This window comes from Nematocida minor (genome assembly GCF_024244105.1).
Source record: "Nematocida minor strain JUm1510 chromosome Unknown 7875, whole genome shotgun sequence".
NCBI lineage: Eukaryota > Fungi > Microsporidia > Nematocida > Nematocida minor.
The window spans coordinates 87,860-110,972 of NW_026250396.1; the positions used below are offsets into that span (position 1 = coordinate 87,860).

The 23,113-nt window shown below is 44.1% G+C and overlaps 19 protein-coding genes across 19 annotated transcripts; 9 read left to right on the forward strand and 10 right to left on the reverse strand.

Moving 5' to 3' along the window:
* Window positions 1–45: 45 nt before the first annotated feature.
* Window positions 46–1,983, reverse strand: NEMIN01_0955 (DNA helicase MCM8; the record flags this gene model as incomplete). Its single annotated transcript, XM_051476897.1, has 1 exon — window positions 46–1,983. One exon carries the CDS (start codon window positions 1,981–1,983, stop codon window positions 46–48), a length of 1,938 nt encoding a protein of 645 aa, XP_051332857.1.
* A 13-nt stretch (window positions 1,984–1,996) lies between these two features.
* NEMIN01_0956 (ribosome biogenesis protein NSA2) lies at window positions 1,997–2,776 on the forward strand (the record flags this gene model as incomplete). Its single annotated transcript, XM_051476898.1, has 1 exon — window positions 1,997–2,776. The coding sequence occupies one exon, from the start codon at window positions 1,997–1,999 to the stop codon at window positions 2,774–2,776; it is 780 nt and encodes a 259-aa protein (XP_051332858.1).
* A 380-nt stretch (window positions 2,777–3,156) lies between these two features.
* On the reverse strand, window positions 3,157–4,182 carry NEMIN01_0957 (DNA repair protein RAD51; the record flags this gene model as incomplete). The annotated part of the gene is made up of 1 exon (XM_051476899.1): window positions 3,157–4,182. The coding sequence occupies one exon, from the start codon at window positions 4,180–4,182 to the stop codon at window positions 3,157–3,159; it is 1,026 nt and encodes a 341-aa protein (XP_051332859.1).
* Window positions 4,183–4,200: 18 nt separating this feature from the next.
* On the forward strand, window positions 4,201–4,359 carry NEMIN01_0897 (uncharacterized protein; the record flags this gene model as incomplete). The annotated part of the gene is made up of 1 exon (XM_051476839.1): window positions 4,201–4,359. The coding sequence occupies one exon, from the start codon at window positions 4,201–4,203 to the stop codon at window positions 4,357–4,359; it is 159 nt and encodes a 52-aa protein (XP_051332799.1).
* A 12-nt stretch (window positions 4,360–4,371) lies between these two features.
* On the forward strand, window positions 4,372–4,698 carry NEMIN01_0958 (transcription initiation factor TFIID subunit 10; the record flags this gene model as incomplete). Its single annotated transcript, XM_051476900.1, has 1 exon — window positions 4,372–4,698. One exon carries the CDS (start codon window positions 4,372–4,374, stop codon window positions 4,696–4,698), a length of 327 nt encoding a protein of 108 aa, XP_051332860.1.
* Window positions 4,699–4,739: 41 nt separating this feature from the next.
* On the reverse strand, window positions 4,740–5,561 carry NEMIN01_0959 (ribosomal RNA assembly protein; the record flags this gene model as incomplete). The annotated part of the gene is made up of 1 exon (XM_051476901.1): window positions 4,740–5,561. The coding sequence occupies one exon, from the start codon at window positions 5,559–5,561 to the stop codon at window positions 4,740–4,742; it is 822 nt and encodes a 273-aa protein (XP_051332861.1).
* Window positions 5,562–5,570: 9 nt separating this feature from the next.
* On the reverse strand, window positions 5,571–7,100 carry NEMIN01_0960 (phosphate transporter; the record flags this gene model as incomplete). Its single annotated transcript, XM_051476902.1, has 1 exon — window positions 5,571–7,100. One exon carries the CDS (start codon window positions 7,098–7,100, stop codon window positions 5,571–5,573), a length of 1,530 nt encoding a protein of 509 aa, XP_051332862.1.
* A 461-nt stretch (window positions 7,101–7,561) lies between these two features.
* Window positions 7,562–9,529, reverse strand: NEMIN01_0961 (uncharacterized protein; the record flags this gene model as incomplete). The annotated part of the gene is made up of 1 exon (XM_051476903.1): window positions 7,562–9,529. The coding sequence occupies one exon, from the start codon at window positions 9,527–9,529 to the stop codon at window positions 7,562–7,564; it is 1,968 nt and encodes a 655-aa protein (XP_051332863.1).
* A 43-nt stretch (window positions 9,530–9,572) lies between these two features.
* NEMIN01_0962 (uncharacterized protein) lies at window positions 9,573–10,316 on the forward strand (the record flags this gene model as incomplete). Its single annotated transcript, XM_051476904.1, has 1 exon — window positions 9,573–10,316. The coding sequence occupies one exon, from the start codon at window positions 9,573–9,575 to the stop codon at window positions 10,314–10,316; it is 744 nt and encodes a 247-aa protein (XP_051332864.1).
* Window positions 10,317–10,556: 240 nt separating this feature from the next.
* NEMIN01_0898 (uncharacterized protein) lies at window positions 10,557–10,814 on the reverse strand (the record flags this gene model as incomplete). The annotated part of the gene is made up of 1 exon (XM_051476840.1): window positions 10,557–10,814. The coding sequence occupies one exon, from the start codon at window positions 10,812–10,814 to the stop codon at window positions 10,557–10,559; it is 258 nt and encodes an 85-aa protein (XP_051332800.1).
* An 84-nt stretch (window positions 10,815–10,898) lies between these two features.
* Window positions 10,899–11,261, forward strand: NEMIN01_0963 (uncharacterized protein; the record flags this gene model as incomplete). Its single annotated transcript, XM_051476905.1, has 1 exon — window positions 10,899–11,261. One exon carries the CDS (start codon window positions 10,899–10,901, stop codon window positions 11,259–11,261), a length of 363 nt encoding a protein of 120 aa, XP_051332865.1.
* A 447-nt stretch (window positions 11,262–11,708) lies between these two features.
* On the forward strand, window positions 11,709–13,049 carry NEMIN01_0964 (translation initiation factor 2 subunit 3; the record flags this gene model as incomplete). The annotated part of the gene is made up of 1 exon (XM_051476906.1): window positions 11,709–13,049. One exon carries the CDS (start codon window positions 11,709–11,711, stop codon window positions 13,047–13,049), a length of 1,341 nt encoding a protein of 446 aa, XP_051332866.1.
* Window positions 13,050–13,051: 2 nt separating this feature from the next.
* On the reverse strand, window positions 13,052–13,345 carry NEMIN01_0899 (DNA-directed RNA polymerase II subunit RPB11; the record flags this gene model as incomplete). The annotated part of the gene is made up of 1 exon (XM_051476841.1): window positions 13,052–13,345. The coding sequence occupies one exon, from the start codon at window positions 13,343–13,345 to the stop codon at window positions 13,052–13,054; it is 294 nt and encodes a 97-aa protein (XP_051332801.1).
* Window positions 13,346–13,437: 92 nt separating this feature from the next.
* NEMIN01_0965 (uncharacterized protein) lies at window positions 13,438–14,100 on the forward strand (the record flags this gene model as incomplete). Its single annotated transcript, XM_051476907.1, has 1 exon — window positions 13,438–14,100. One exon carries the CDS (start codon window positions 13,438–13,440, stop codon window positions 14,098–14,100), a length of 663 nt encoding a protein of 220 aa, XP_051332867.1.
* Window positions 14,101–14,452: 352 nt separating this feature from the next.
* Window positions 14,453–15,523, forward strand: NEMIN01_0966 (pyruvate dehydrogenase E1 component alpha subunit; the record flags this gene model as incomplete). Its single annotated transcript, XM_051476908.1, has 1 exon — window positions 14,453–15,523. One exon carries the CDS (start codon window positions 14,453–14,455, stop codon window positions 15,521–15,523), a length of 1,071 nt encoding a protein of 356 aa, XP_051332868.1.
* A 496-nt stretch (window positions 15,524–16,019) lies between these two features.
* NEMIN01_0967 (uncharacterized protein) lies at window positions 16,020–16,994 on the reverse strand (the record flags this gene model as incomplete). Its single annotated transcript, XM_051476909.1, has 1 exon — window positions 16,020–16,994. The coding sequence occupies one exon, from the start codon at window positions 16,992–16,994 to the stop codon at window positions 16,020–16,022; it is 975 nt and encodes a 324-aa protein (XP_051332869.1).
* A 317-nt stretch (window positions 16,995–17,311) lies between these two features.
* NEMIN01_0968 (V-type H+-transporting ATPase subunit C) lies at window positions 17,312–18,436 on the reverse strand (the record flags this gene model as incomplete). The annotated part of the gene is made up of 1 exon (XM_051476910.1): window positions 17,312–18,436. One exon carries the CDS (start codon window positions 18,434–18,436, stop codon window positions 17,312–17,314), a length of 1,125 nt encoding a protein of 374 aa, XP_051332870.1.
* Window positions 18,437–18,918: 482 nt separating this feature from the next.
* NEMIN01_0969 (uncharacterized protein) lies at window positions 18,919–19,452 on the reverse strand (the record flags this gene model as incomplete). The annotated part of the gene is made up of 1 exon (XM_051476911.1): window positions 18,919–19,452. One exon carries the CDS (start codon window positions 19,450–19,452, stop codon window positions 18,919–18,921), a length of 534 nt encoding a protein of 177 aa, XP_051332871.1.
* A 218-nt stretch (window positions 19,453–19,670) lies between these two features.
* Window positions 19,671–23,084, forward strand: NEMIN01_0970 (DNA-directed RNA polymerase II subunit RPB2; the record flags this gene model as incomplete). The annotated part of the gene is made up of 1 exon (XM_051476912.1): window positions 19,671–23,084. One exon carries the CDS (start codon window positions 19,671–19,673, stop codon window positions 23,082–23,084), a length of 3,414 nt encoding a protein of 1,137 aa, XP_051332872.1.
* Window positions 23,085–23,113: the final 29 nt, after the last annotated feature.

Consider the following 23,113-nt stretch of genomic DNA (forward strand, 5'->3'; position numbering starts at 1 on the left):
AACCTAAATTAAATTTTTTGAGTGCTTTTTGGCTCGGTTTACACTCTACATTCGAACCTTGTAGATACCGCTGCCTTTTTTAATGAGGAGACCTTCTGCATTGAATCTGTAGATTAGCTTGTGCACATCGTTTCTGTCTAATCCCTGCTCTTCCCCTATCTCTACCATCTCTTTTTCTGATATCTCGGTCTGGCATGTTTTTTTTATTCCCTGGATAAAAACCATATGCGGGGCCTCCTTCTTTTTCTTTTTAGGCTCCACCAGTATGTTTTCCATCGTAATTATGGAGATCGCGTGCTCCACATCTGCCTGCGTAGCTATGCTTCTCAGGTGTATCTTGGCTATGGCCTCTGCTACTCTCACCACAGAGTCTATCACGCGGGGAGTGAGCGGCTGTGCTACTATTCGGCCGTTGTACATTTTATTTTGTCTGATGCTTTTGAAAAATTCAACAACTTTTTCCCTGGCACTGGACGATAGGACTGGATTGATCTGCTCTCTTGCATACTGTATGTACTTCTGCGCTACCTCTGATGATATCCTCTGGGAATATTCGGCATTCTCATCATGGCCAAGTATGTGTTTAGCTATGCTGCTGTGCTCTTCTGAGTTAAACTGGTCTATCATAATGAATATGATGTCAAAGCGAGACAGAAACTCTCCTGGGAGATTTATGTTCTCCTGGAGAGTCCTATCTGTGTGGTATCTTCCGAATAGAGGATTCGCAGCAGCTATAACAGCAGCCCGTGCGGGCATAGCGCACACCATCCCTGCCTTTGCTATGGTGATTTCTTCGCTCTCCATGGCTTCAAATAGCACCTGCGGGTTATCCAATTTATCCAGCTCGTCTATGAAGCAGTGGCCTAAGTCACTCAGCACTAGAGCGCCTGCAGCCAGGACATATTCTCCTCCCGAGTTGGACTGCATTGCAAGGCCAAGTCCTCCTGCGGTAGTTGTTGCTCCGCATATGTAGTTGCTTCTGGGGAGTATTTCTGATGCTTTTCTGATTATTTTGCTCTTCCCCATCCCGGGATCACCTATCACGATCATGTGAATCTCTTTTCTTTTGTGCTTTTTGCAAGATCCTCCTACTAGAGAGAGCAGAAGGCCTTCCTTCACTCCTCTGTTCCCTACTATGTCAAAAAATAGCGATTCGCTGAGTATGCTAATGATGTTCTCGTTTTTGGATAAGGCTTTTATCTCGTCTATATCACTCTGCATAAATATGTACTGATTCTGTGTGTCTTTCTGTTTTAGAAAAGATATGTTATTTGCCTTTACTCCCACGGTGTACCCGTCCTCTCCGCTTTCCTCTGCGATGCCTGTGCCAAGAATGTGCACTGCGTCGCCTGGGAGAAGCGTATTCACAAAGCTCCTTTCAACCAGGCAGTTGATAGAGCCTGCCTTCCTTCTTTCTATCTCTGTCAGGAAGAGCTCTTGTATTTTTATCCTCTGGTAGTCTCGAAATTCGTTCTTAGGAGATGTTTTTAAAAGCGTAAACGCCTTTGATTTGCACGCGTCTATGCAGTATTCAGGCTTCGCAAACATTCCCGAGGATGCGTGGTACTCTATCTCCAGATTGCACTTGTTGCACACAAAGATCATAACGGTAGGGATGGGTTTTGCGCTTTCAATTCTGGAGACAATTCCAACAATAGAGAACAGCTTCCCGACAGATGCATGGCGCAGACTGGAGAAAGGCACAGGCTCTGTGAAGGGCACTATTCTTATGTATGTTTTTTTGAGGACATTCTTGGCCTCTTCAATGATCCTTGTGAGCGCACTCCTTAGATGGTCTATGCCCACAGTGGTTATTTCGCCCAGATGCTTTTCAAGATAGAAAATGTCGACCTCTAGATCGTCCTCTATATCCTTCACAGATATTTCTCCTGTTCTAATCCTCTCCTTTGTTGTTGCGTAGAATGCCTCTATGATGCCTCCATTCTCTTCATTTTCCCGGAAATATAGTCGTATGTGATCCATTTGTAAATTTTTTATGCCACAGCACAATTACGTTGAAGAGGCAATTAAAGAGTCTGGAAGAAGAGAAGACTACGTTGTCAGAAAAGAGAAACACGAGGCCAGAGCAGGAAAGAGGCTGTCCAAGATGGCGAAGCAGCTGTACGGCCGAAAAGCACTCATTTTCAACGAAAAGAGAAGAAAAGAGAAGATACAGCTGAAGAAAGAGAAGATGCAGACCGAGAGAAAGCAGAAGAAAGTGGCAGAAGAAGAGATCGCAGACGGTGCCATCCCTGCATACCTGCTGGACAGAGAAAAGCAGTCAGCCATCCAGGCGATCACCACGCAGCTGAAAGAGCAGAGACAGAACAAAGCAGGAAAATACAATGTGCCTGTTCCGCAGGTGAGGGGAATCTCTGAGGCAGAAGCCTTCAAGGTCATGAAAAGCGGGAAAAGACAGAAAAACGAGTGGAAGAGAGTGGTCACTAAGCCCTGCTTCGTGGGAGATGGATTCACAAGAAAGCCGCCAAAGTTTGAGAGGTTTATAAGGCCCACAGGGCTGCGCATGAAGTCTGCGAACATCACGCACCCTGAAATGAAGGCTACTTTCCTCCTTCCCATCATGGGGGTGAAGCAGAACCCAAACTCCAGGCTAATGACAACGCTTGGTCTCCTTACAAAGGGAACAATCATCGAAGTCAACACAAGTGCTCTTGGGATGGTCTCTGAGTCTGGGAGAATTATCTGGGGGAAGTATGCGCAGATAACAAACAACCCAGAGAATGATGGGTGTGTTAACGGAATACTTTTAGTATAATTAGACGCCTTTAGAGAGGTATTTATCAGATAGACACCAAATAAACCATAAAAACAAATACTGTCTAAGTTAGAAGATTTCTGCTCGTTAGTGCTATCTATCAATTTTACCATTGCATGCATCAGTGCTGCAGTAATCCATTGCATTCTATTGGGTTGTATCTTCACTCTGTGCAGATTTTGGAGAATCAATATTTATTTTCCTTTAATTTTAAAATAAACCCATACACCTTCAGTATATGTACCATTTAATTACCAATGCATTCCAAAGAATCAACAATAATCAAAACAATAATTAAGATAGTGCGGTGCCTCTAAGATCGTAGACACTCATTCTCGTGTGCTGAAAATAAAAAAGACAGAAAGATCCGAGTAGCTTATTTATTCGTCTCCATCGGTGATACCCTCCTTCATTATTCTGAAGGTAGCTTCTGACTCTGGAAGGGAAGGCGAGTCGTACACCTTGCATATCCTTAGATCACCTCTTCCTTTCCTCAAATATAGCCTCGTCGTGCTTGCATGGGCTAGCACGTGTCCTCCCGTGGGCTTCTTTGTATCTCCTCCAAACATAGACATAGCTCCATCTACCTGAGCTACGACCTGATTTGTTATGACAATTGCTATATTGTACTCATCTGCCAGCTGCATCAGGGATCTTAGGTATCCTCCCAGGTGAATCTGTCTTGCACTCAGCTCTCCTCTTCCTGCATAGTCTGTCCTGTAGTGTGCAATCACTGAGTCCACAATAAGCAGTCTGTACTCTCCCGTTGCCATCAGGCTGCTTGCCTGCTTCACTAGCTCCATCTGGTGGTCTACGCTGTACGCTCTGGCCACAGACACTTTTGAGAGCGCCTCTGTTGGATCCATCTCAAATCTCTTCGCAATTTCAATGAGTCTTTCTGATCTGAACGTTGACTCGGTGTCTATGTAGATGGCTTTTCCATTGCATCCTCCTCTTTCGAGTGGGAGCTGGCACGTAACTGCCAGCATGTGGCACAGCTGTGTTTTTCCTGTTCTGAACTCTCCAAATAGCTCGGTTATTGCTCCCGTCTCAATTCCTCCTCCGAGCAGCTTGTCAAGCTCTGATGATCCTGTTGTGATCATGTTCATTTGGAGTCTTTTCTGGTGGACAACTTCTGCAGTCTGGAAGCCCAGGTCTACGTACCTGCTTGCCTCCTTTATTATCTTGTCGATCTTTGCCTCTGCAAATCCTCTTATGTTGAGAAGCTTTTTCCTGGGGCTGTATACGATGCTTTCAGCTGTTCTGAAGCCTGACTCGATAAGCTTTGCTATGTCTGCTGCAGAGATTCCTCCCTCCTTCAGCATTTCAATGGGCGTGTAGTCTATTTGGTGTGCTTCTGTTGAGTGCTCCTCAAATATGTCGTTCTCTTTCTCTAATAAAGACATAAAATTTGTAAGCAAAGAATGTTTATATTGCAAAGTATTAGCTCCGACGACCTTACTTCTAAAATAAGCGAAGAGTCCGAGAAACAAGAAACAAGGAAGGAAAAGGTCCTTAGATGGGCAGATAGCATTGATATGGCGAGAGCCCTCGCTCCCTCAGTTGGTTCAAGAATATTGTAGTTTTTTTCTTTTATGGACGACAGTGCATTCAACAAGATAAACGAGGGGCTCGACTCTTTCATTCCTTTGATTCCCGATGTTGTGCTGGACTACTGCTTTACAAAGGCCGGGCTGGCGACAGAGGACCCCAAGATAAAGAAGCTTGTATCTCTGATAGCGCAAAAGCTCATCACAGATGTAGCCACGTGCGCATACCAGTATCACAAAATAGCCAAAAGAGCATCGCTAAAAGAGAAAAAAGCACCAAAAGAGAAAAAACTAACGCTGACTCTCTCTGATGTAGAGAACGCGCTGAAGGAGTGCGGGATCAGCATAGCCAGGCCGTCGTACTTCTTTTAAATAAACAACAAATCTCGTGGCTAAATATAATTTTACTTTTATTACTTCTTTCTGCTCCTTGATTTATCTTTGGAAAAGTACTCGCCTGTCATCATTTCCCTGTCCTCCTTTCTTTCTTCCTGCTCTGGGAAGGTTTTTCTTTCTGTTTTTTCCGTTACTGTCTTTTTCTGTTTTTTGCTGTGTGTTTTTTTGTACTGCGGAAGGTATCTTTCCCAGTTTTCTGTTTTTAAGTTGGGGTCTTTCTCCAGCTCTCTCTTTATCATCAGCCTTTTTATCTCGTAGATGGGGTGGATGTTTTCCATGCATCTTGTGACGACTCTTCTTACCTCCTTTAGGCTCTTGTAGTGGCCGATTGCAGTAACAGTGTTGCCGTACGGGAGTATGTAGCAGTCAGTGAGCAGCTCCAGAGACTTGATTGTGTTCCCGTGCGGGCCTAGAAGCCTTTCTCTCCTTTTTAGGAATATTTCTTTGTTTCTTGTGAACGTGTTTATTTGGATGATATCGTATGTCACATTCTCTTCAAAAACTTTTATCGCTTTCTCCAGGGGAACTCCTCTGCTCAAGACCTTCAGACAGTCTCTTCCCTGCACAATGCTGTACGGGTCTCTTGTGTGCTGCGTGGTCTCTACTCTCAGCACGAGCTCGTGGTAGTCAACTGAGAGCGACAGTTTTTTTTGTGCCATCGCTTTTTTAACGTATTCTTCTGTTTCTCGGATGTACTTCTCTCTGTGCCGGGGAAACATGATTTCAAACGTGCTTTTCTCTAGAAATGGCTTCAGCCCCTTTTCAGTAAACGGCTCCATCTTGTAATTCTCAATGTCTGTGTGTTTCTCCTCTTTCTGGCCTTTCTGTGTGGCGCTCATCTGAAAATTTTAAAACTTTGCCAGCAGCATAAATAGAAGAGACACCGTCAGAATAAACACCCAGCATCCCATTGTAGAGACAGTTCCCACTGTAATGAACGACTTTGTGCTGATCAGCCGGCTTCCACTCTTTGTCTTGAACGAGCTTGATAGAATATTTGGGAATCCGCTGGAAGGAAGAGCCATTCCGCAGGAGCATGCAAGAGAGGCTATTCCCACGATGATCCTTTCTCTTCCTATGTACAGTCCTATCTTTTCAAAAATAGGAAGCAAAACTATCGCGCTTACAGTGTGGCACACCATGCAGGAGACCGTCAGCATGATGAAAGAGGAGGCAACAACTAAAAAGAGCAGACTCTTTTCTTTGCTTTCGATAATAAACCCTGATATCATTCCCTCTAGCATTTTTGTTCTTTCAATGCCCTTTCCTATTGCAGTCCCTGCGACAGCTATCGAAATAATTTCCAGAGTCTTTCTGTTCCACACCCTGCTCGAGTTTTTTGTCATTAAAAGAGCGCACACGGGAAGGCCGTATATCCACTTTATCTTTGGGTATATGGAGGGTATTGACCAGCACACAATGGAAAAAATAGTGGCAACTAGCAGCTTGGTGTTTGTGCCTCTGTTGCTGTGTGCTATGACAATTTCGCTGGGCTCTTTTGGAGACTCTTTCACTGGAAAGTAAAAAATAATCAAAGCGTACACAAACAGAAAACATACGCCTGCAGTTGGAACTGAAATCCAGAGCCAGTGCGCCCAGGAGAGGCCCATAATGCTCGATCCAAGTATCGACTGCGGGCTGCTGATGGGAAGAACCATGCCGCCTATATTTGATGCCATTGCTATGCCCATCAGAATCGCAGGCGTTGGCTCTTTGGATGTATTCTGGAGAATCGAAGTGATGATGATGGGCGCAGTGATGTTTGACATCACAGAGGAAAGCACCAGAGCCAAAAACATGCTCCTGAAAAGATCTGAGTATATGTCCCCTCCAACCATCAGATACGGAAGAATAAGCCTATCTCCGTTATTATTTTGAAAATAGATGGAAAGAAGACAGCTGCCCATTAGAAGCAGCAGAACAGGCGACACTATGATCTGGGCTAGGATAAGCAGTCCGCTGAACACTCCTTCAAAAAATCCGCTCTCATTGGACACCATTATATTCGACAAAATAATCACGGGAATAAGAAGAATCGAAGTGGCATCCAAGGGAAGAATGTGGAGAGACCAAAAGACGCTTGCTATGCACGCGATAATGCAGCATAGAAGAGACTCTCTGGTAGGAAATACGTTTGGATATTTGAACGTGAAGACGAAATAGGCAGAAACAGCTGCTGTAATGAAAAGACACCCAATGATTCTCTTAACTCTGCTTTCTTTTTTTGGGTGCAGTTCTTTGGTGCTCGCATCTTCTCTCATCCGGGGCGTGAAGGTGGGGGTTCTCTCTATTCGCTCCAGGCCCATTTCAACACCAAAATTACTGGGTATTGTGTTTAGTGTTGGCTCTGTAATTTTGTCACTATCTTTTAGTTTCATTGTCTGAACAATTGCCATGCAAATACTTACCTTAATAAGTATGAAACAATGCACAGAGATTGAAACACGGGCTAGTCCTTGTGTAAACACATGTAAATAAAGGAAATCTATTTGTGCACACAAATACTTTCTCGTTTAGCAGCTCATTCAAAGATTGCATTAGTCTTCACCCATTCGCTTATTATGGTAGCACAAAAAACCGTTAAAACATAGCAGGCACTATTGCCATAAACAGACAATATACCGATAATTCGTAAAATCTTTTTATTTTCTATATGAGAATAAACCGCTTAACTCAATTTTCTAATTCGTAGCATAGAGGCTAAACTATTTGCTGCGCTGCATAACTTGTTATCGCGCATGCACATGAACATAGCAATGCAGCTTTCTAGTTTACTAATGATTTTAAAAATAACAAACAACTGTTCTGAGATTCTCTGGGGCTCTCTTCTGCCGCATGGCTACACAAACCGTGACATTAAGCCGCTCATTGCGCCGCCTGCTGCATTTTTGAAGTAGCTGAGCCATCCTTCGGGGGCCTCTGCCTTTTTATCAGAGAAGTAATCGCTGTGTTGATCGCTATCCTGTGTCTTGCCCGCGCCTTCCTTTTTGCTCTCTTCGTCTGATGATATGCCGCTGTCATATGAGCTATCTATTCCATCGCCAAACATCTTATTTACTATTTCCTTTTCTTTGTTGTTCTCCATCACAAAGGCTCCCAGCTTCTGCTCTATCTTCATCATCTGTGCTTTTGATACGACAACGCTGGTGTTTATCTTGTTCCATATGATGTTTGTTTCCAAAGTCTTCGGGTCTGACATCTTATCGTCATCTACAATTTTGTGTTTTTCCGCCTGCTCTTTTTTCTTTTTCTTTTCCTCTTCTTCGTCGTCAATTATAAGTCTGAACTTACGGAGACCCTTTTTTAGAGCTCTAAAAGGCACCTGTTTCTTTGTTGATTTCTTAATGTTCTCCATTTCAAAAACCACACGCATCATCCTGTTGCTTGAGAATCCGCGGGTGTACTCTACCAGCTCTTTTTTCTGTTTTGGCGTCAAGGACTCTATAATGTTTGTCTCATACAGCGTTTTCTTCAGCATCTCGCCTCTTTCTTTTGGCGTCAGGACAGGAATTCCCAAATACGATGCAAATCTTCTGCGAATGGCCCCATCTATTCTATCGTAGTAGTTCGTGGCAGCCATCGCAAACACTCTTTTGTGATTTTTTGTGTCTATTCCGTCGAGCCATGTAAGCCACGTGTTCTTCAGGTTGTTTGACACATCGTCTCCTCCTCCTTTGGACGATCTTCTGGCGCCCAGCAGGGCCTCTGCCTCGTCCATGAATATAAAGACAGGAATATGCTTCTGTCTCCAGTCTATGAAGTTCAAAAAAAGCTTCAGCGATTTCTCAGAGTCTCCAACCAGCTTAGTCAAAAACATAGATGGATTTATGTTGTACATCTCCACTGTATCATTGCAGTCGTACAGATCTTTGATCATGTTCTGGATTCCCTCTCCTTCATCGAAAAACAGCCTTGTTGTCTTCAGCTTAGTGAGAAGCTGCTGCCCTTTTATGTTCAGCGCAGCCTGCAGGAAGATCTTACACGCAAAGAAAGACTTTCCCGTTCCCGGCAGCCCGTAGATGATCATGTTTTTCTTGAGCACTTCCTTCTGCATTTCCACTGCTCTGTTCATGCCGTCTTTCTCTCCGATCAGATAGGGGAAGATCAGCTGCATGTACCCGTCAAACACTTTATCAAGACCGTAGTATGCCCCTTGTTTGCAGTCGTTTGGCGTGATTCGTCCGTACCTCTGGGCCAATGTATTAAAGTTTTTCTCGTAGTACTCATCGCTCTTTGACTTTTCTTCATCGTCTCCGCGGCCTTTCAGCATAAGATACAAACTCGTTCCAAAAAAGGCGATAGTTACCAGCATTCCGAGAGTTTGCAGACTAATTGGGCTCTTAAACTTTCTCGGAGTTCTTGGCAGCAGAAGCTTTCTGAAACTGCCAGATGCGCTCTGGTTTGGCCCAGAGGCTCCCGTGTTTCCAAAGTTTGGGTCTCTGCTGTACATGCTCCGCTCTATTGATCTCTTTGTTTCTTCCTCTTTCTGCTGGACAATGTTTTTCTTCTGCTGAGCACTCTCTCCTTTTTCTTGTTTTTCGCTCTCTTCACTGCTGTTTTTTTTATTTTTGCTCTCTTCACTTTCGTCGCTCTCTGTTTTATTGTTGTTCATATCTAATAAGCTGTCGTTTATTTCACTGTTTTTTCCCTCTTTTGCTGCTTTGTTCGTCTCATCTACATCTATTGGCTTTGTTGACGGGCTTCTATGCGCAGATGCGTTCAGCTTGTCTTTTGGCACGCCTGTGCTGTCTTTCTCTGAGTCATAATCTGATTTTTCATTCTTTTTCTCATTTGAGCTGTTCCACATAATAATTTAGTTTCTCCTAAATTTTTTTCTTTTTATTTGTCTAATGGAGCCAAAAGTCATAATAATTGAAATTAACGGGATTGGTGTTTTCAAGGTCTTTTCGACTGGTATTTTGTTCACGGAGTGCACCAAGGAGGAGGTGCTGAATCATCTTACTGGAAAGTTGCACATGTTCATTCTGATAGCGAGCAACATAGATAAAGCCGCTGTCCACAAGATATCCAGCTACTTCTTCAGAGAGTCTCAGATCGAGTCTATGTCTGTGATGTACTCTTCTGTCTCTGCATCGCTTGCCCTCGGAGCACAGAACATCGCAGTGGTGGCTGTAGACCACGGCCCAAAAGACTCTGTCATATGGTCTGTGGATCTAGTCCAGAAGTCCAGCTTGAACTACACACACTCCATCACAAGAACTTCTAGCTACGAGACAGCAGTAGATAAAATGCTGGAGTATCTGCACTCTTCCACGTACCAAAGCGCCACTTCAAATATTTTCGTACGAGGCGATAAAGCGCTATCTGAAAAAATAAGAGAAGAGCTCAACAAGCGAAGTGTCATTGCCGCAGAGGAAGAGAATCTGGGAGATGAGCTGCAGGTGCGCGGGTACAAGCTAGCGTGCTTTCCCAAGTACTTTACCCTTCACATGCCGCACAACTTGCTCCCAGACTCTGATATTGTGTACGTTGGAGCAGTGCTGACAATAATGATAAACTATTTCGAAATAAAAGAAGTCAACACGCGGGAAGACTTTGAGGCAGGGCACACTAAGCACTTATTGCTGAACTGAAAGCAAGAAAAGAGACGTGCTGGCATAGACTCTGTTTCTGTGGATATTTGGCCATTGGTTTTTCTGAGGTGCTGGTTGGTCTGCTTTCTAACTGCCATTTGGTGATTGGTGTATGTAAATATTGGCATGGATTGAATGATAGAAGATGGCGAACACTGAGGATGTTTCTAATAAAGTATATTTGAATTTCTGTACTTCTACAATCTGTGGTGCTTTATTTTGTGTTTCATTCTGCTGCAGCTACTCTATCTCTCTAAGGAGAACTTTCTCTGCGCTTTCTATTTTTTTTAATATGTATGCTGATAGAGGTAATATTGGCTCATTTTTTGATTTTAGCTTATTCTTCTGCGCAGTAATGGTGTAGTAGGTCAGGGGTGCTGTCTCTGTGATCTTTAGTATTTGTCTTGCTTCTGCTGTAGACATGCACCCTGCAAAGGCCAAATACTCTTTCACAGCGTTCTTAAGAGCTCTGGATACATTCGCAGCTAGAGTGAGCATGGAAATTGAAGGAAGAGAAAAAGAAAAAGAAGAATAAATGGATAATAAATTTAATTAAATTTCGGTGTGTGCTAGTGCGGTGTAATGGAGGGAGAAACGTACGGAAGCATCAGCAGAGCCAGCGAGAGCGGAATAATAAGCAAAAAGTCAGTGGAGTTCCTGCACGGGAGGAGAGCAGAGGAAGGGCTCTTTAGAGTGGTGATAGAGAGAAGAATGACAAGAACAAAATATCTGATCAGAGATGTCTCAGGGAAGGGCATTCTAAACCTTGACAATGTGCCAGGTGATATAGTCACGCGAATAGTAAAGAAAGAAGATGCAGAGAAGAAGCCTCAGCTGCTTGTTATAGGAAGGCTGCTGTCACCCGATGTCCAGGAGTTTCCTGTGCTGGATGCATACTCCATATCTCTCTTTACATACGAATCAGCGCTTAGACACATCCTGTGAGTAAAACACTTTGATAAATAATTCACACTATAGAAGTTAGTTTGTTCGTGTATCTTTTTCTGTTTTGTAGCCCATTAAATTTTTTCATCTACTGTTTACCACTCAAGAATTCCCTTTTTGTCAAACTAAAGTTAGAGAAGTGAAAGATCCAAAGCTCTCTTTTTTGCTCTGCTGCTATTGATAGAGCTCTACTTTGCACTCAACAATAGGATAGTTCTATCTATGAAGCAAGATATCCTCATTGAACATGCAAATTCTATTCCTAGCTCTGCTGTTTCTATACTAGCACTGATCATATGATAGACTTTGAAATCAGCAGTGTTTTTGATAATCTCGTTGATCTTATCTCTTTAAGGCAACCCAAGCTCTCTGGCTTTCATTTTAAAGTATTTTTGATGCGCTCCTGCTAATTGCATATTGTATTAAAGAAATAGCCTTTTTTATTTTATGGATAAAACAGTTGTAGAGGGAATAGAGCTTGGACCAGTTAGCCAAGATATCATGAAGAATCAGGCAACCGTCAATATAGGAATGATTGGGCATGTGGCGCACGGGAAGTCCACCATTGTAAAAGCAATAAGCGGAATAAAAACTGTCCGATTTAAAAGCGAGCTGGAGAGAAACATCACCATTAAGCTAGGATATGCAAATGCAAAGATATACAAGTGCACAGGAGGCATATGCAAGAGACCAGAGTGCTACATCTCCACTTCGAGTGCACAAAAGCCTCCAAAGAGCTGCAGAACAAAAAACTGCCAAGGAGCCATTGTGCTGGAAAGACACGTCTCTTTTGTCGACTGTCCGGGACACGAAGTTCTCATGGACACAATGCTTACTGGCGCAGCAATCATGGATGCAGCCATTCTGATCATTGCATCCAACGAGCAGTGTCCGCAGCCGCAGACAATAGAGCACTTAAATGCGATTGATGTCGTTAATCTAGATAAGGTAATTATTTTGCAAAATAAGGTAGATCTTCTGACAAGAGAGCAAGCCCTTGAGAACTACGACCAGATTCAGGACTTTATAAAAGAATCTTCTGCGCGTAACTCTCCCATCATCCCCACCTCTGCGCAGATAGGATGCAACTTGGATGCAATATTGGACTACATTGTAAACTTTATTCCTGTTCCTCTCAGGGAGTATGGAGAGGCACCGCAGGTGCAGGTAATTAGATCGTTTGACATAAACAAGCCAGGATGCAAGCCAGCGAACTATCAGGGCGGAGTGATAGGGGGGTGCCTAACCAAGGGATACCTGCAGGTAGGAGAAATGCTTGAAATTAGGCCGGGCATCTTGGAAAAAGTCCATGGTAAATTAGCATGCAAGCCTGTTAAAACAAAAATTCTCTCTTTATTTGCTGAGTCAAACTCTCTGAAGGTGGCTGTTCCTGGAGGGCTTGTGGGGATAGGCACAGAGCTAGATCCATTCTTCTGCAGAGGAGACAAGCTGGTGGGACAAGTCCTGGGAAGGCCTGGGTCTCTTCCAGAGGTATACAGAGAAATGTCGATAAGCTACCATCTATTTGAAAAGCTCACTGCTGAAACTCTCGCTTTAGGAAAACCGTTAGCTGTTAAGGAACAGTTGCTGATAAACATAGGAAGCAGCTCTAGCAGAATACAGATAACTGCATCAAGCGATAACAAAGCATCTTTCATCCTGGCTACGCCCATCTGCGCAGAGATAGGCGCGACTCTGAGCATATCAAGAAAGCTGCGAGGGCATTGGAGGCTGATAGGAGCTGGAAACATAGAAAAAGGCGTATGTTTGCCTATTTTGGAAATATAAATCTACTTATAAATATGGGTTAGCATGGTTTCGCAGTCTCTGATGAGATCGTCTAGACAAGATTTGACTAGTTCAACGGGCTTATCCTCGGTGTTTTCTGCAGCTACTTTTACTTTTAGAATGTTCTGCAGCGGATGGGGTATTTTGTACGCAGCGAACATAACGCCTTCTTTTTTCTGCAGCTCAGAGACAAGAGCGTTTCCAAGGGTGTGGTCTTCATCGCGTATGCTCATTTCAATGGAGTTGGCCATTTTGTCTTCTGAAATAACCAGTTTATTCGCCTGCAGAGTATCCATGAAATTTTTTACTAGATTTTTGGCAAGCAATAAAAGCAGCAATTTAAATTAAATATTTCTGCTATTTAAGTCCACTTATTTTTTATGTTTTAATGAATATGAGATTGGTAGGAGTAGTCATCGCGTTTGCATACGCGTGCCAGTGCATTGCCAGTAAGGACATTGAGCACGTGGCGTCTTACATCCAGAATCTGCACAGCATGGGGTATAACACGATATTTTCCTTGTTCGACGTAAATCGAAGCGCAAGCCCTAAGGAGATCACGAAAAAGCACTCCAAGCTTATAAAGGAGTGCTACATGGCCAAGGTAAAGGGAAAGCCCATGCCTGTGGGGAAAAACCTTACAGAAGGAGAAGCAAAAATGATCATCGTGAATGGGTACCAAATACTCATGCAGGAGCACCTAAGAAAAGCCTACAACTGGATACTGGACGAAGCACATCCGCAGTTTATGGAGAACTACAAGGCGCGAGCAGGAGCACAGAAGAAAGGCACCTTCTACATGCCTTCTGTCCTGTCGCTTGGCATAAGCATGCTCTTTACCTTTATCGTGTACGATGTGCTGAGAGTGTGCATTTCGTTCTACACAGAGGAGAAGAAAAGAAAAAGTGCGAACATTCTGAAAAAGCAGAAAAAGAACCAAAAGCCTGCAAAGATCGATATGAAAGAGATGTATATATACAAAGGATACGAGATCTGTCATAGCATCTTCAACAGGTTCAAGGGAAGCGATAAGTCAGTAAAAAGCGAGTAAGAAAGGCACTGGAGTAGGACAGAGGAAGAAAAAGAAAAGCTGAAAAAATAGACAGCGAGCACGATCTGTTCAGAAACTAGGAGGTTTTAAAATAAATATAAACATATTTATACGAAGTAAGACTGCACTTATAATAACGTTTCACTACAAAGAGCTACTTATCCAACTGATTGGCTGTTTTTTCTATTTCTCTTTTTTCATTGCATTCAGCTAACTTTGAGCGCAGATGAGCTGGCTTGGAGTATTTATTTGTCTTTTCGATTGGCTAATTCTCTTTCGAGTACTTCTCTGTTCTTTGGGCAAATTCTCTGAATATCAAAAAAGAAATAAAATCACTTTTTATTGTTTGTTTATGTATCAATATGAACTGCATCTTATTGAAAAAGGCCCTGAGCATCTAGAGGCTACTGAGGAGAAAGCTGTCAGCGCGTGCAAAACCATGCTGAGAATACGCAACATGGAAATGGTCCTAAGCGACCTGTACAAAGACAAGAAAATACGAGGATTCTGCCATCTGAGCATAGGCCAGGAGGCCATTGCTGCAGGAATTGAAATGGTTCTGGGCTCAAACGATGTCCTCATAGGAAGCTACAGGTGCCATGCGTTTGCTCTGATCTCTGGGATTGACGCAAAAGAGATCATATGCGAGCAAGTTGGGTCTGTAGACGGATGTGCGCGCGGAAAGGGAGGGTCTATGCACCTGTATGGCAATCGCTTCCTTGGCGGCCATGGAATTGTAGGTGCACAGATTCCCTTGGGGCTGGGCGCAGCATTTGCTGAAAAGTACAGATCTTCACTGAACAATCCAATTTCTAAAAAACCTGAAAATCCCACAGGAGTAGTTGGCGAGTGGACTAACGGCATCTGGGATGTTTTCAACTGCAAGAACGTAACAATTGCTGCCTTTGGAGACGGCGCAGCGAACCAAGGACAGCTGTACGAGTCGCTGAACATGGCAGCCCTGTGGAAGCTTCCCATCATTTTTCTCTGCGAAAATAACGAATACGGGATGGGAACGCCTATTTCTCGGGCGAGTGCTTCCCTGAGTATCTACGACAGATTTTCTTTTGTTCCGGGAATCCTTCTCGATAGCACTGACGTCTTTGCTGTTGCTTCTGCCTTCAAGTTCGCTCGAGAACACGCACTTGCAAAAGGCCCGATAATAGTAGAGTGCAAAACGTACAGATACAACGGCCACTCAATGACAGATGCCTTCACGGGGTACAGAAACACAGAAGAGATAGAGGCGCGGAAACAGAACGACTCAATTGAGTGTGTTAAAAAATACATGGGCTCCAACGCAGATAGAACTGCAGCTGAGCTGAACGAGTCAGCGTACAACGAAATGGCAAAGATCAAGAAGGTCTCAGTAGACTCGCCAAGGTGCAGTGTTTCTGATTTGTACAAAGACATACTTCTCTGACAGCAAATCAGCTAAATAAACCAGCAGCTCTTCCATTCATTCTTTTTCTTATACTCTTTCTACTTGGAGCACTGCAGACACTTTTAATAAAAAATTAAGACGTATTTATATTTGTGTTTACAGATTTAAATTTATTTTTATTTGACTCTGCTACACTTTTCATTTGCATTTGCATCGATATTCAGTTGCATGGATTAGTGTACTAATGAACATTAACAACTATCAATGGGATAAGATAGATAAGCCAGCATGCAGTTGTCTCAGTAAAGATCAAAGAGAGGTCTTCCCAATGCCGTTGCTCACTCTATACATAATATGTATCTTACTCGATCAGGTATATCGTGTTCATAGATAAGATGATATAGCATATTTGTAGCACACTTGGCTAGGTAGAGACCGGATGTTTGGTTTTTATAATCATTTGGTGGAGGAGATGTACGAAAATAGAATACAGATTGCATTTATTATAGCATGGAGTGCAGAAGATTACGGTGGCTCAGTATAGATTTATAACGTACATGCAGTAGTTGTCAATGTATCTGTATATCTTTTCAAATATTTTGCTGTATATGTACCCAATAACAACCGCGTAGAGGCACCAGTCTACTATCTTGTCAAACGATATCACTCGCCAGAAAGAAAGAAGGAAGTTAACAAACAGAAACGGCGTGTCTTCAAACATTATAGTGTATGCACAGCCCAGGGCAGCAATTGAAGTAAAAGAGTCTCCTTTTTTTACATCGAGCAGGTGTATGTTCTTCAGTGTGTAAATGTACCTTTTTTTGATGCTTGCAAAGTGCTCGTTCTCGCCGCTCAGAGTTTGCATCTTCTGCACGGTGTAGTGCGATGCGCGCGCAGGGTTTTGGTGGTTCTTCTCAGCAACAACCGCATCCATGTTGCATATAATGATCGGGTCATCAAAAGAGATCATTTTTGAGTTTCCGTACATGTACGCGTATATGTCATTTGCTATGAATTCCGCAGTGTCTGCTGAAGAAGAAACAAAAATGCTTGTGAGAATAAGCATAGAGAGGATGATGGCTATGGTTGATATTGTGACAATCGACTTTCCAACGCTCTTCTCGTCATCAACCACATACTCGCAGAAGCACTGCTCGCACACTTTAATGTCCTTCACCTGTTTTCCCTTAAACCGCCATATCCGCAGACAGTATCTATGCACGTATTTTATCGTTCCCTTGCACCCGCACGGACTTACCAAGTCTTTCAGGCATCCTAGCGGACTTTCGTACGAGTAGCAGATCCGGCAGAAAATATCTTCGTGCTCGGTGCTGCTATCTGATGCTACTGGTGCACTGCTTCCACGATCTTTCTCTGTCTGTTTTGCGGATGAGTTTTCCTCTTCGGGTGCTACACACTCTGCGCCTCTTCTTTTTTCACGAATGGTTTCCACGTATGTTTTGTATTTCTCCAACTGTTGTACTGTTTTGTCATACAGTGTTTTATACATTCCTTGAAATAGGTTTCATTTTCTATTTATTTAACGTCTTTTCGATAGGTCCTGTGCGTTTTACAATTGACAAACCATCTTTCCCAATGCGTCCAAATAGGCATCTGCTCGACCAACCAAAGAGACAAATCAGGCTCAGCAGACTCTTCCTTATATGAGATGGAGGCCAATAGAGTCCTCGCTGTTCTAGTGGCTGCTTTGGACATTTGTAGGGCACCTACAATCAGATAAAAAATAAACTCAGGCACGGATGGAATATAACCTGAAAATGCATCTATGCCGGCACTGCACGATTTTTAAATGAATATAATTTTGTTTTATTCTCTATCAATCTTCTCCAGATTAAACTCTCCTACCGTCTTGTAAACAAAATTGTACATCGACTCAGCGCTCCTGGACATAGACGACTTCTCGCCAGCGGACATCCGCGAAGAGTATTTCCAGGAGGCAGACAGCTTCTTCCACTTCTGCATCACCTTGGCCATATTTTTGTTCTCAAGAATGAAAACACAAAACATAGATGGGAGCCCGTATCTAAGAACAGACTCAATGTACAGACCAATGTGCTTGACGTGGAGAAGAAGGGTGTGAATGCGCGGCAGCCTGCCTATGATCATTTCAGAAAACAGAGACTCCATTTCTTTGATGTGCTGTGCTATTTCTTCGTCTTTTTCTTTTTTTTGATGGTATGCCTCTTTTGTGAACTGGGGCTTCCTTACAATAAACCCGCACTCTTCTATGTTTTTTGCGATTTCTTCTTCGATGTCAGCGCGCCCAAGTGACTCGTATATCTCTCCGTCTGAGCATTTTTTGACGAGTTTTCTTGACTCTATGAACAATCCATCTATCTCTGATAGAGCCTCAATGTCTTTCTCTCGCAGCTTCTCGTTGACTCCGATGTAGTACTTTTTGAAAAACGGCGCGCATATCTCCTCATCGCTGCTGTATTCTATCGCATCTATGTCAACGTCGTATATCTGTGCATCTTCTCTGCTGTGGGTGATCTGCTCTTTTCTTTTTTTCTCCTCTGCATATGCAGCCTCTTTCTCTTTCAGCGCATCCATGGCCTCCATCGCCTCCTCTTCCATGCTTCCAAGGATCTCTGACATCCTCGAAGATAGCGGATACTTCGCGCTGTCCCACTGGAAGGACTTCAAAAAATGGTCAAAACTCTTCCCCAGCACCACGGTGTCTGTGATGCCCGCTGGGTTGATCAGAGTGTAGGAAGTAATGTACTTCCGGATCACGTCCTCAACAAGGCGCTCCAGCGCAAGGACTCTTTCTTCGGCATCAAACAAACAATCAATGGACTCGCTTTCTATGATGGGAAGAGTGAGCAGATCGCAGTCCTTTCCTACAGACCCAAGGCCTTTTCGAATGTTGGACAAAATAACGTCTTCGTTTGCCGAATCATCAAGAGGGAAAGAAACAAATATGTGCATGGGCACAAACAAACTTAAAAAAAAATAGCACCGGTAAGGCTCGAACTTACAACCTCTGGGTTATGAGCCCAGCGCGCTGCCATTGCGCCACAGTGCTGTCTAAGTGTGTCTTATTTATTTTTCTATATTATCGGAGAACTCTCGCCATTCTCTCTTCTAAGTTGGTTTGATTTTCATTGCTATTTTAATTTAAGCATTGGCAGAGTCTCTACGGCTTATTGTTTATGGAAGACAGAATAAAATTTGAACGTATAATGAGAATGTGTACGTGAGTAAATAGCCATATGTAGACATGCTGATCTTTTTACTCTATTGAGTTTATTATACTGTTAATTACATGCGAATATTCCTTAGTTGCTCTCTATGCACAGAAAATGCAGTGATTTCTGCCAGTTACTATTCTATTCAGCTTACTCGATTATATCACTCAGTTTATCTTGTTTGATCTATCCGATCATTTTACTCTAGCTATCTTGTTTAATCTATTCGATCATTTTCTTCTGCAGAATAATATTGATAAGTCTGTCGTAGTACTTCCATCTGGCAAGGGCTTTTACGTCTTTTTTATTTTCTGCACACTTTTCTATTTCTTTTTTTATAAGGCCTTCTACTTCTTCAAGCTCTTCCCCGTGCACGCTCTCTATCTTATCTTCTAGGCCCAGGATTTCATCGAGGAACTCTGTGCTCACAAGCCCCTTGTTGCACCCGATTCTTTCTTTTTCAAGGTCCAGCACGGTTATTTTCTTATCTCCGTATATTCCCTGTGGAAGATCTCTTTTCACCAAATTTCTCATGTTGTCCAGCGAATATTCGTAAATACTCCTAACATAGTCGTTGCTAAGTGTTTTATACGCTTTGTTTATGAACTGCGCTGCCTCCTCTCGGCCCTCTGCGCTGGCAGCCATCTTATCTGGGTGCACGTTCTTAATTATGCTGTAGTAGCTGCTCTTTAGCAGATCCTTTGTGAAAGACTCCCTCGGTATATTAAATATTTGAAAGAGCGTTTTCTCATCCATTTGCAAATATTTTTACAGTGCTAATAGAATATATCAACTGCCCATTTTAGTCTTTTTCTTCTTTATAAGGAAAGAGACAGAGACACTCTCTCCAACAACAAAGAAACTCTTTCAAGAGCGGTGCTGCGTGCACAGATTGTGCCTATGCACTCACATCCTAAGCACTTTGCGCTCCAAGCACTGCGTATATATTCGTCCTCTAATTTATTTTTAAAAGAATGAAGAAGTTGTCGCAGGAAGACTGCTGGAAAGTAGTTTCGGCATTTTTTAAAGAAAAAGGCCTGGTAAGGCAGCAGTTGGACTCTTTCAACGAGTTTATACAGAGCACTATGCAGGAGGTAGTCGACGAGAACTCAACGATCGTTCTGCTGGCGCACAGCCCAACGGGCGAAGAGGACCAGGCGAAGAAATACACGATAAAGTTCAAACAGATTTACGTCAGCAAGCCTCCAACAATAACAGAGCCTGACGGAAGGACGTCTTCAATGTTTCCAAACGATGCGCGCGTGAGAAGCCTCACATACTCAGCATCCCTGTACATAGACATAGTGAAGACAGAGCACATAGGAGATGAAGAGGTCGAAACGCGCGTCTACAAAAGAATGCCCATCGGCTCGATCCCCATCATGCTGAGATCTCTCTACTGCGTGTACAACAACATAGACGACAAAGACAGAAACAAGATGGAAGAGTGTCCGTACGACCAAGGAGGATATTTCATTGTGAACGGATCAGAGAAGGTTCTTATCGCGCACGAGAGAATGGCAACAAATCTCGTCTATATTTTCAAAAAATCCCCTCCCTCTCCCTATCTGTACACCGCAGAGATGCGATCAGTGCCTGAGCACGGGCTAAGAATGCCGTCATCGCTTACCATCAGGCTTATCACACGGCCTGCAGAGAGCGCATCAGGGGGTGGGTATCTGCTGCGAGCTGTTCTACCGCATGCCAAGCTAGATGTGCCTGTAGTGATCATTTTCAGGGCTCTTGGATTTGTCTCAGATAAGGAGATACTCGAGCACATATGCTACGACTTTTCAGACACAGAGATGCTCAGCATGCTGCGGCCGAGCATTGAAGAGGCTTTTGTCATCCAGGACCAGGGAGTGGCTCTGGACTACATAGGGAAGAGAGTGGCACCCGCAGGATTCACGAAAGAAAAGAGAATCAAGTTTGCAAAAGACATGTTCCAGAAAGAGTTCCTGCCGCACGTGGGAACAAAAGAGTTCTGCGAGACAAAGAAAGCATACTTGTTCGGATACACGATCAATAAGCTCCTGATGGTTGCCCTTGGAAGAAGAAGCGAAGAAGACAGAGACCACTACGGAAGAAAGAGACTCGATCTAGCAGGCCCACTGATGACTGGCTTATTCAGAATGCTCTTTAAGAAAATGTGCAACGAGCTCTCAAAGCACATGCAGAGATGCATCGATGGAAACAAAGATCTAAACCTCGTGATAGGCCTGCGCACATCCACACTCACGCAGGGCCTGCGGTACTCTCTTGCCACAGGAAACTGGGGAGAGCAGTCGAAGAGCATGCAGGCTCGGGCGGGCGTAGCACAGGTCCTGAACAGATACAACTACATCTCTACGCTGTCGCATCTGAGGAGAGTAAATACGCCCGTGGGAAGAGACGGAAAGTTGGCTAAGCCAAGACAGCTGCACTCGAGCCACTGGGGCATGGTGTGTCCCGCAGAGACACCAGAAGGACAGGCTTGCGGGCTTGTAAAGAATTTTGCTCTTATGTCGCATATTTCAGTGGGCACAAGCTCGTTCACGGTGATAGAGCTGCTCGAGGAGTGCGGGCTCGAGGGACTAGAGGAGGTAAGCCCCTCAGCAATTGCAGGAGCAACAAAGGTGCTTGTGAATGGATCGTGGGTTGGTGTGCACAGATCACCTGATGATCTCATGAGCACGCTGAAGTACCTGAGAAGATCAGGAGAGCTGTCAGCAGAGATAGGAATAGTGCGCGATCTGCGGGAAAGAGAGATAAGAATCAACACAGACGGGGGAAGAGCCTGCAGGCCTCTGTTCATTGTGGAGAAGGGTGTCCTCAAAATAGAAGAGTTTTTAGTGAATAACAGAGAGAGAGACTTTACGTGGAATGAGCTGATGGCAGATGGATGCGTTGAGTTTCTGGACGTGGAAGAGGAAGAAACAGCAATGATCGCAGTTAAGCCAGCAGACCTTGACAACACAGACATATTGTACACACACTGCGAAATACAGCCAGCAACAATGCTCGGAGTCTGTGCTTCAGTGGTGCCCTTCCCAGACCACAACCAGTCGCCAAGAAATACCTACCAGAGCGCTATGGGCAAGCAGGCAATGGGGATGTACGCGACAAACTTTTTGATGAGAATGGACTCTCTCTCCAATGTCCTGTGCTACCCGCAGAAGCCCCTTGTGATAACGCAGAGCATGAACTTCCTCAGATTCAGAGAGCTGCCCTCAGGACAGAATGCAATGGTAGCTATCGCCTGCTACAGCGGATACAACCAGGAAGACAGCGTGGTGATGAACAGAGGAGCTGTGGATAGGGGGCTATTTAGGAGCTTTTTCTACAGGACATACAGCGATGTAGAGAGCCGCACAAAGCCCGAAGAGCAGGAAAGATTCATGAAGCCAGAGAGAAGGACAGTGCAGAGAATGAAGAATGCCAATTACGAGAAGCTTGATGATGATGGCCTGGTGCCCCCTGGGACGCGTGTTTCTGGTGAGGATGTGCTCATAGGAAAAGTAGTGACAACGCCTGATGGGCTCAAGGATGCCAGCACAACCATGCGGGGAACTGAGAGCGGTGTGGTAGATCGCGTGATACTTACGACAAAAGACGGGTACAGATACGCGAGAATTCGCGTAAGATCAGCAAGAACCCCGCAGATGGGGGATAAGTTCGCATCGAGACACGGACAGAAGGGAACCATTGGAATTATGCTCTCCCCAGAGGACATGCCGTTTACAGCAGACGGAATCACCCCAGATATCATCATCAATCCGCACGCAATCCCCAGCAGAATGACGATAGGGCATCTGGTAGAGTGCTTGCTGGGGAAGGTAAGCTCCATGTCAGGAAAGGAGGGTGATGCTACGCCCTTCACTGGCCTGAGCGTAGAAGACATAAGCGATGAGCTGAAGAAGTACGGGTACCAGAAGAGAGGATTTGAAGTGATGTACTCTGGATTCACCGGGAGAAAGATGAGAAGCCAGGTGTTCATAGGGCCCACGTACTACCAGAGGCTAAAACACATGGTGGCTGATAAGATACACGCGAGAGCACACGGGCCTGTGCAGATACTTACTAGACAGCCTGTAGAAGGAAGGAGCAGAGACGGAGGGCTGCGATTCGGGGAAATGGAGAGAGACTGCATGATCTCTCACGGGGCAGCTTCTTTCCTCAAAGAAAGGCTGTGCGATGTGAGCGACAGGTTTGAGGTGTTTGTGTGCAACGACTGCGGCATATTCTGTGCTGGGAATAGAGACAGGGGGATATACTCCTGCCAGATGTGCGGAACACGCACGAACATAAGCACAGTGTACATGCCGTATGCATTTAAACTGCTTGTCCAGGAAATGATGGCCATGTGCATATCGGTGCAGATGAGGCTGGAGACATGGAAGAAAATATGACCGGAGAGTAGTGCCAGCTATCACTAGAG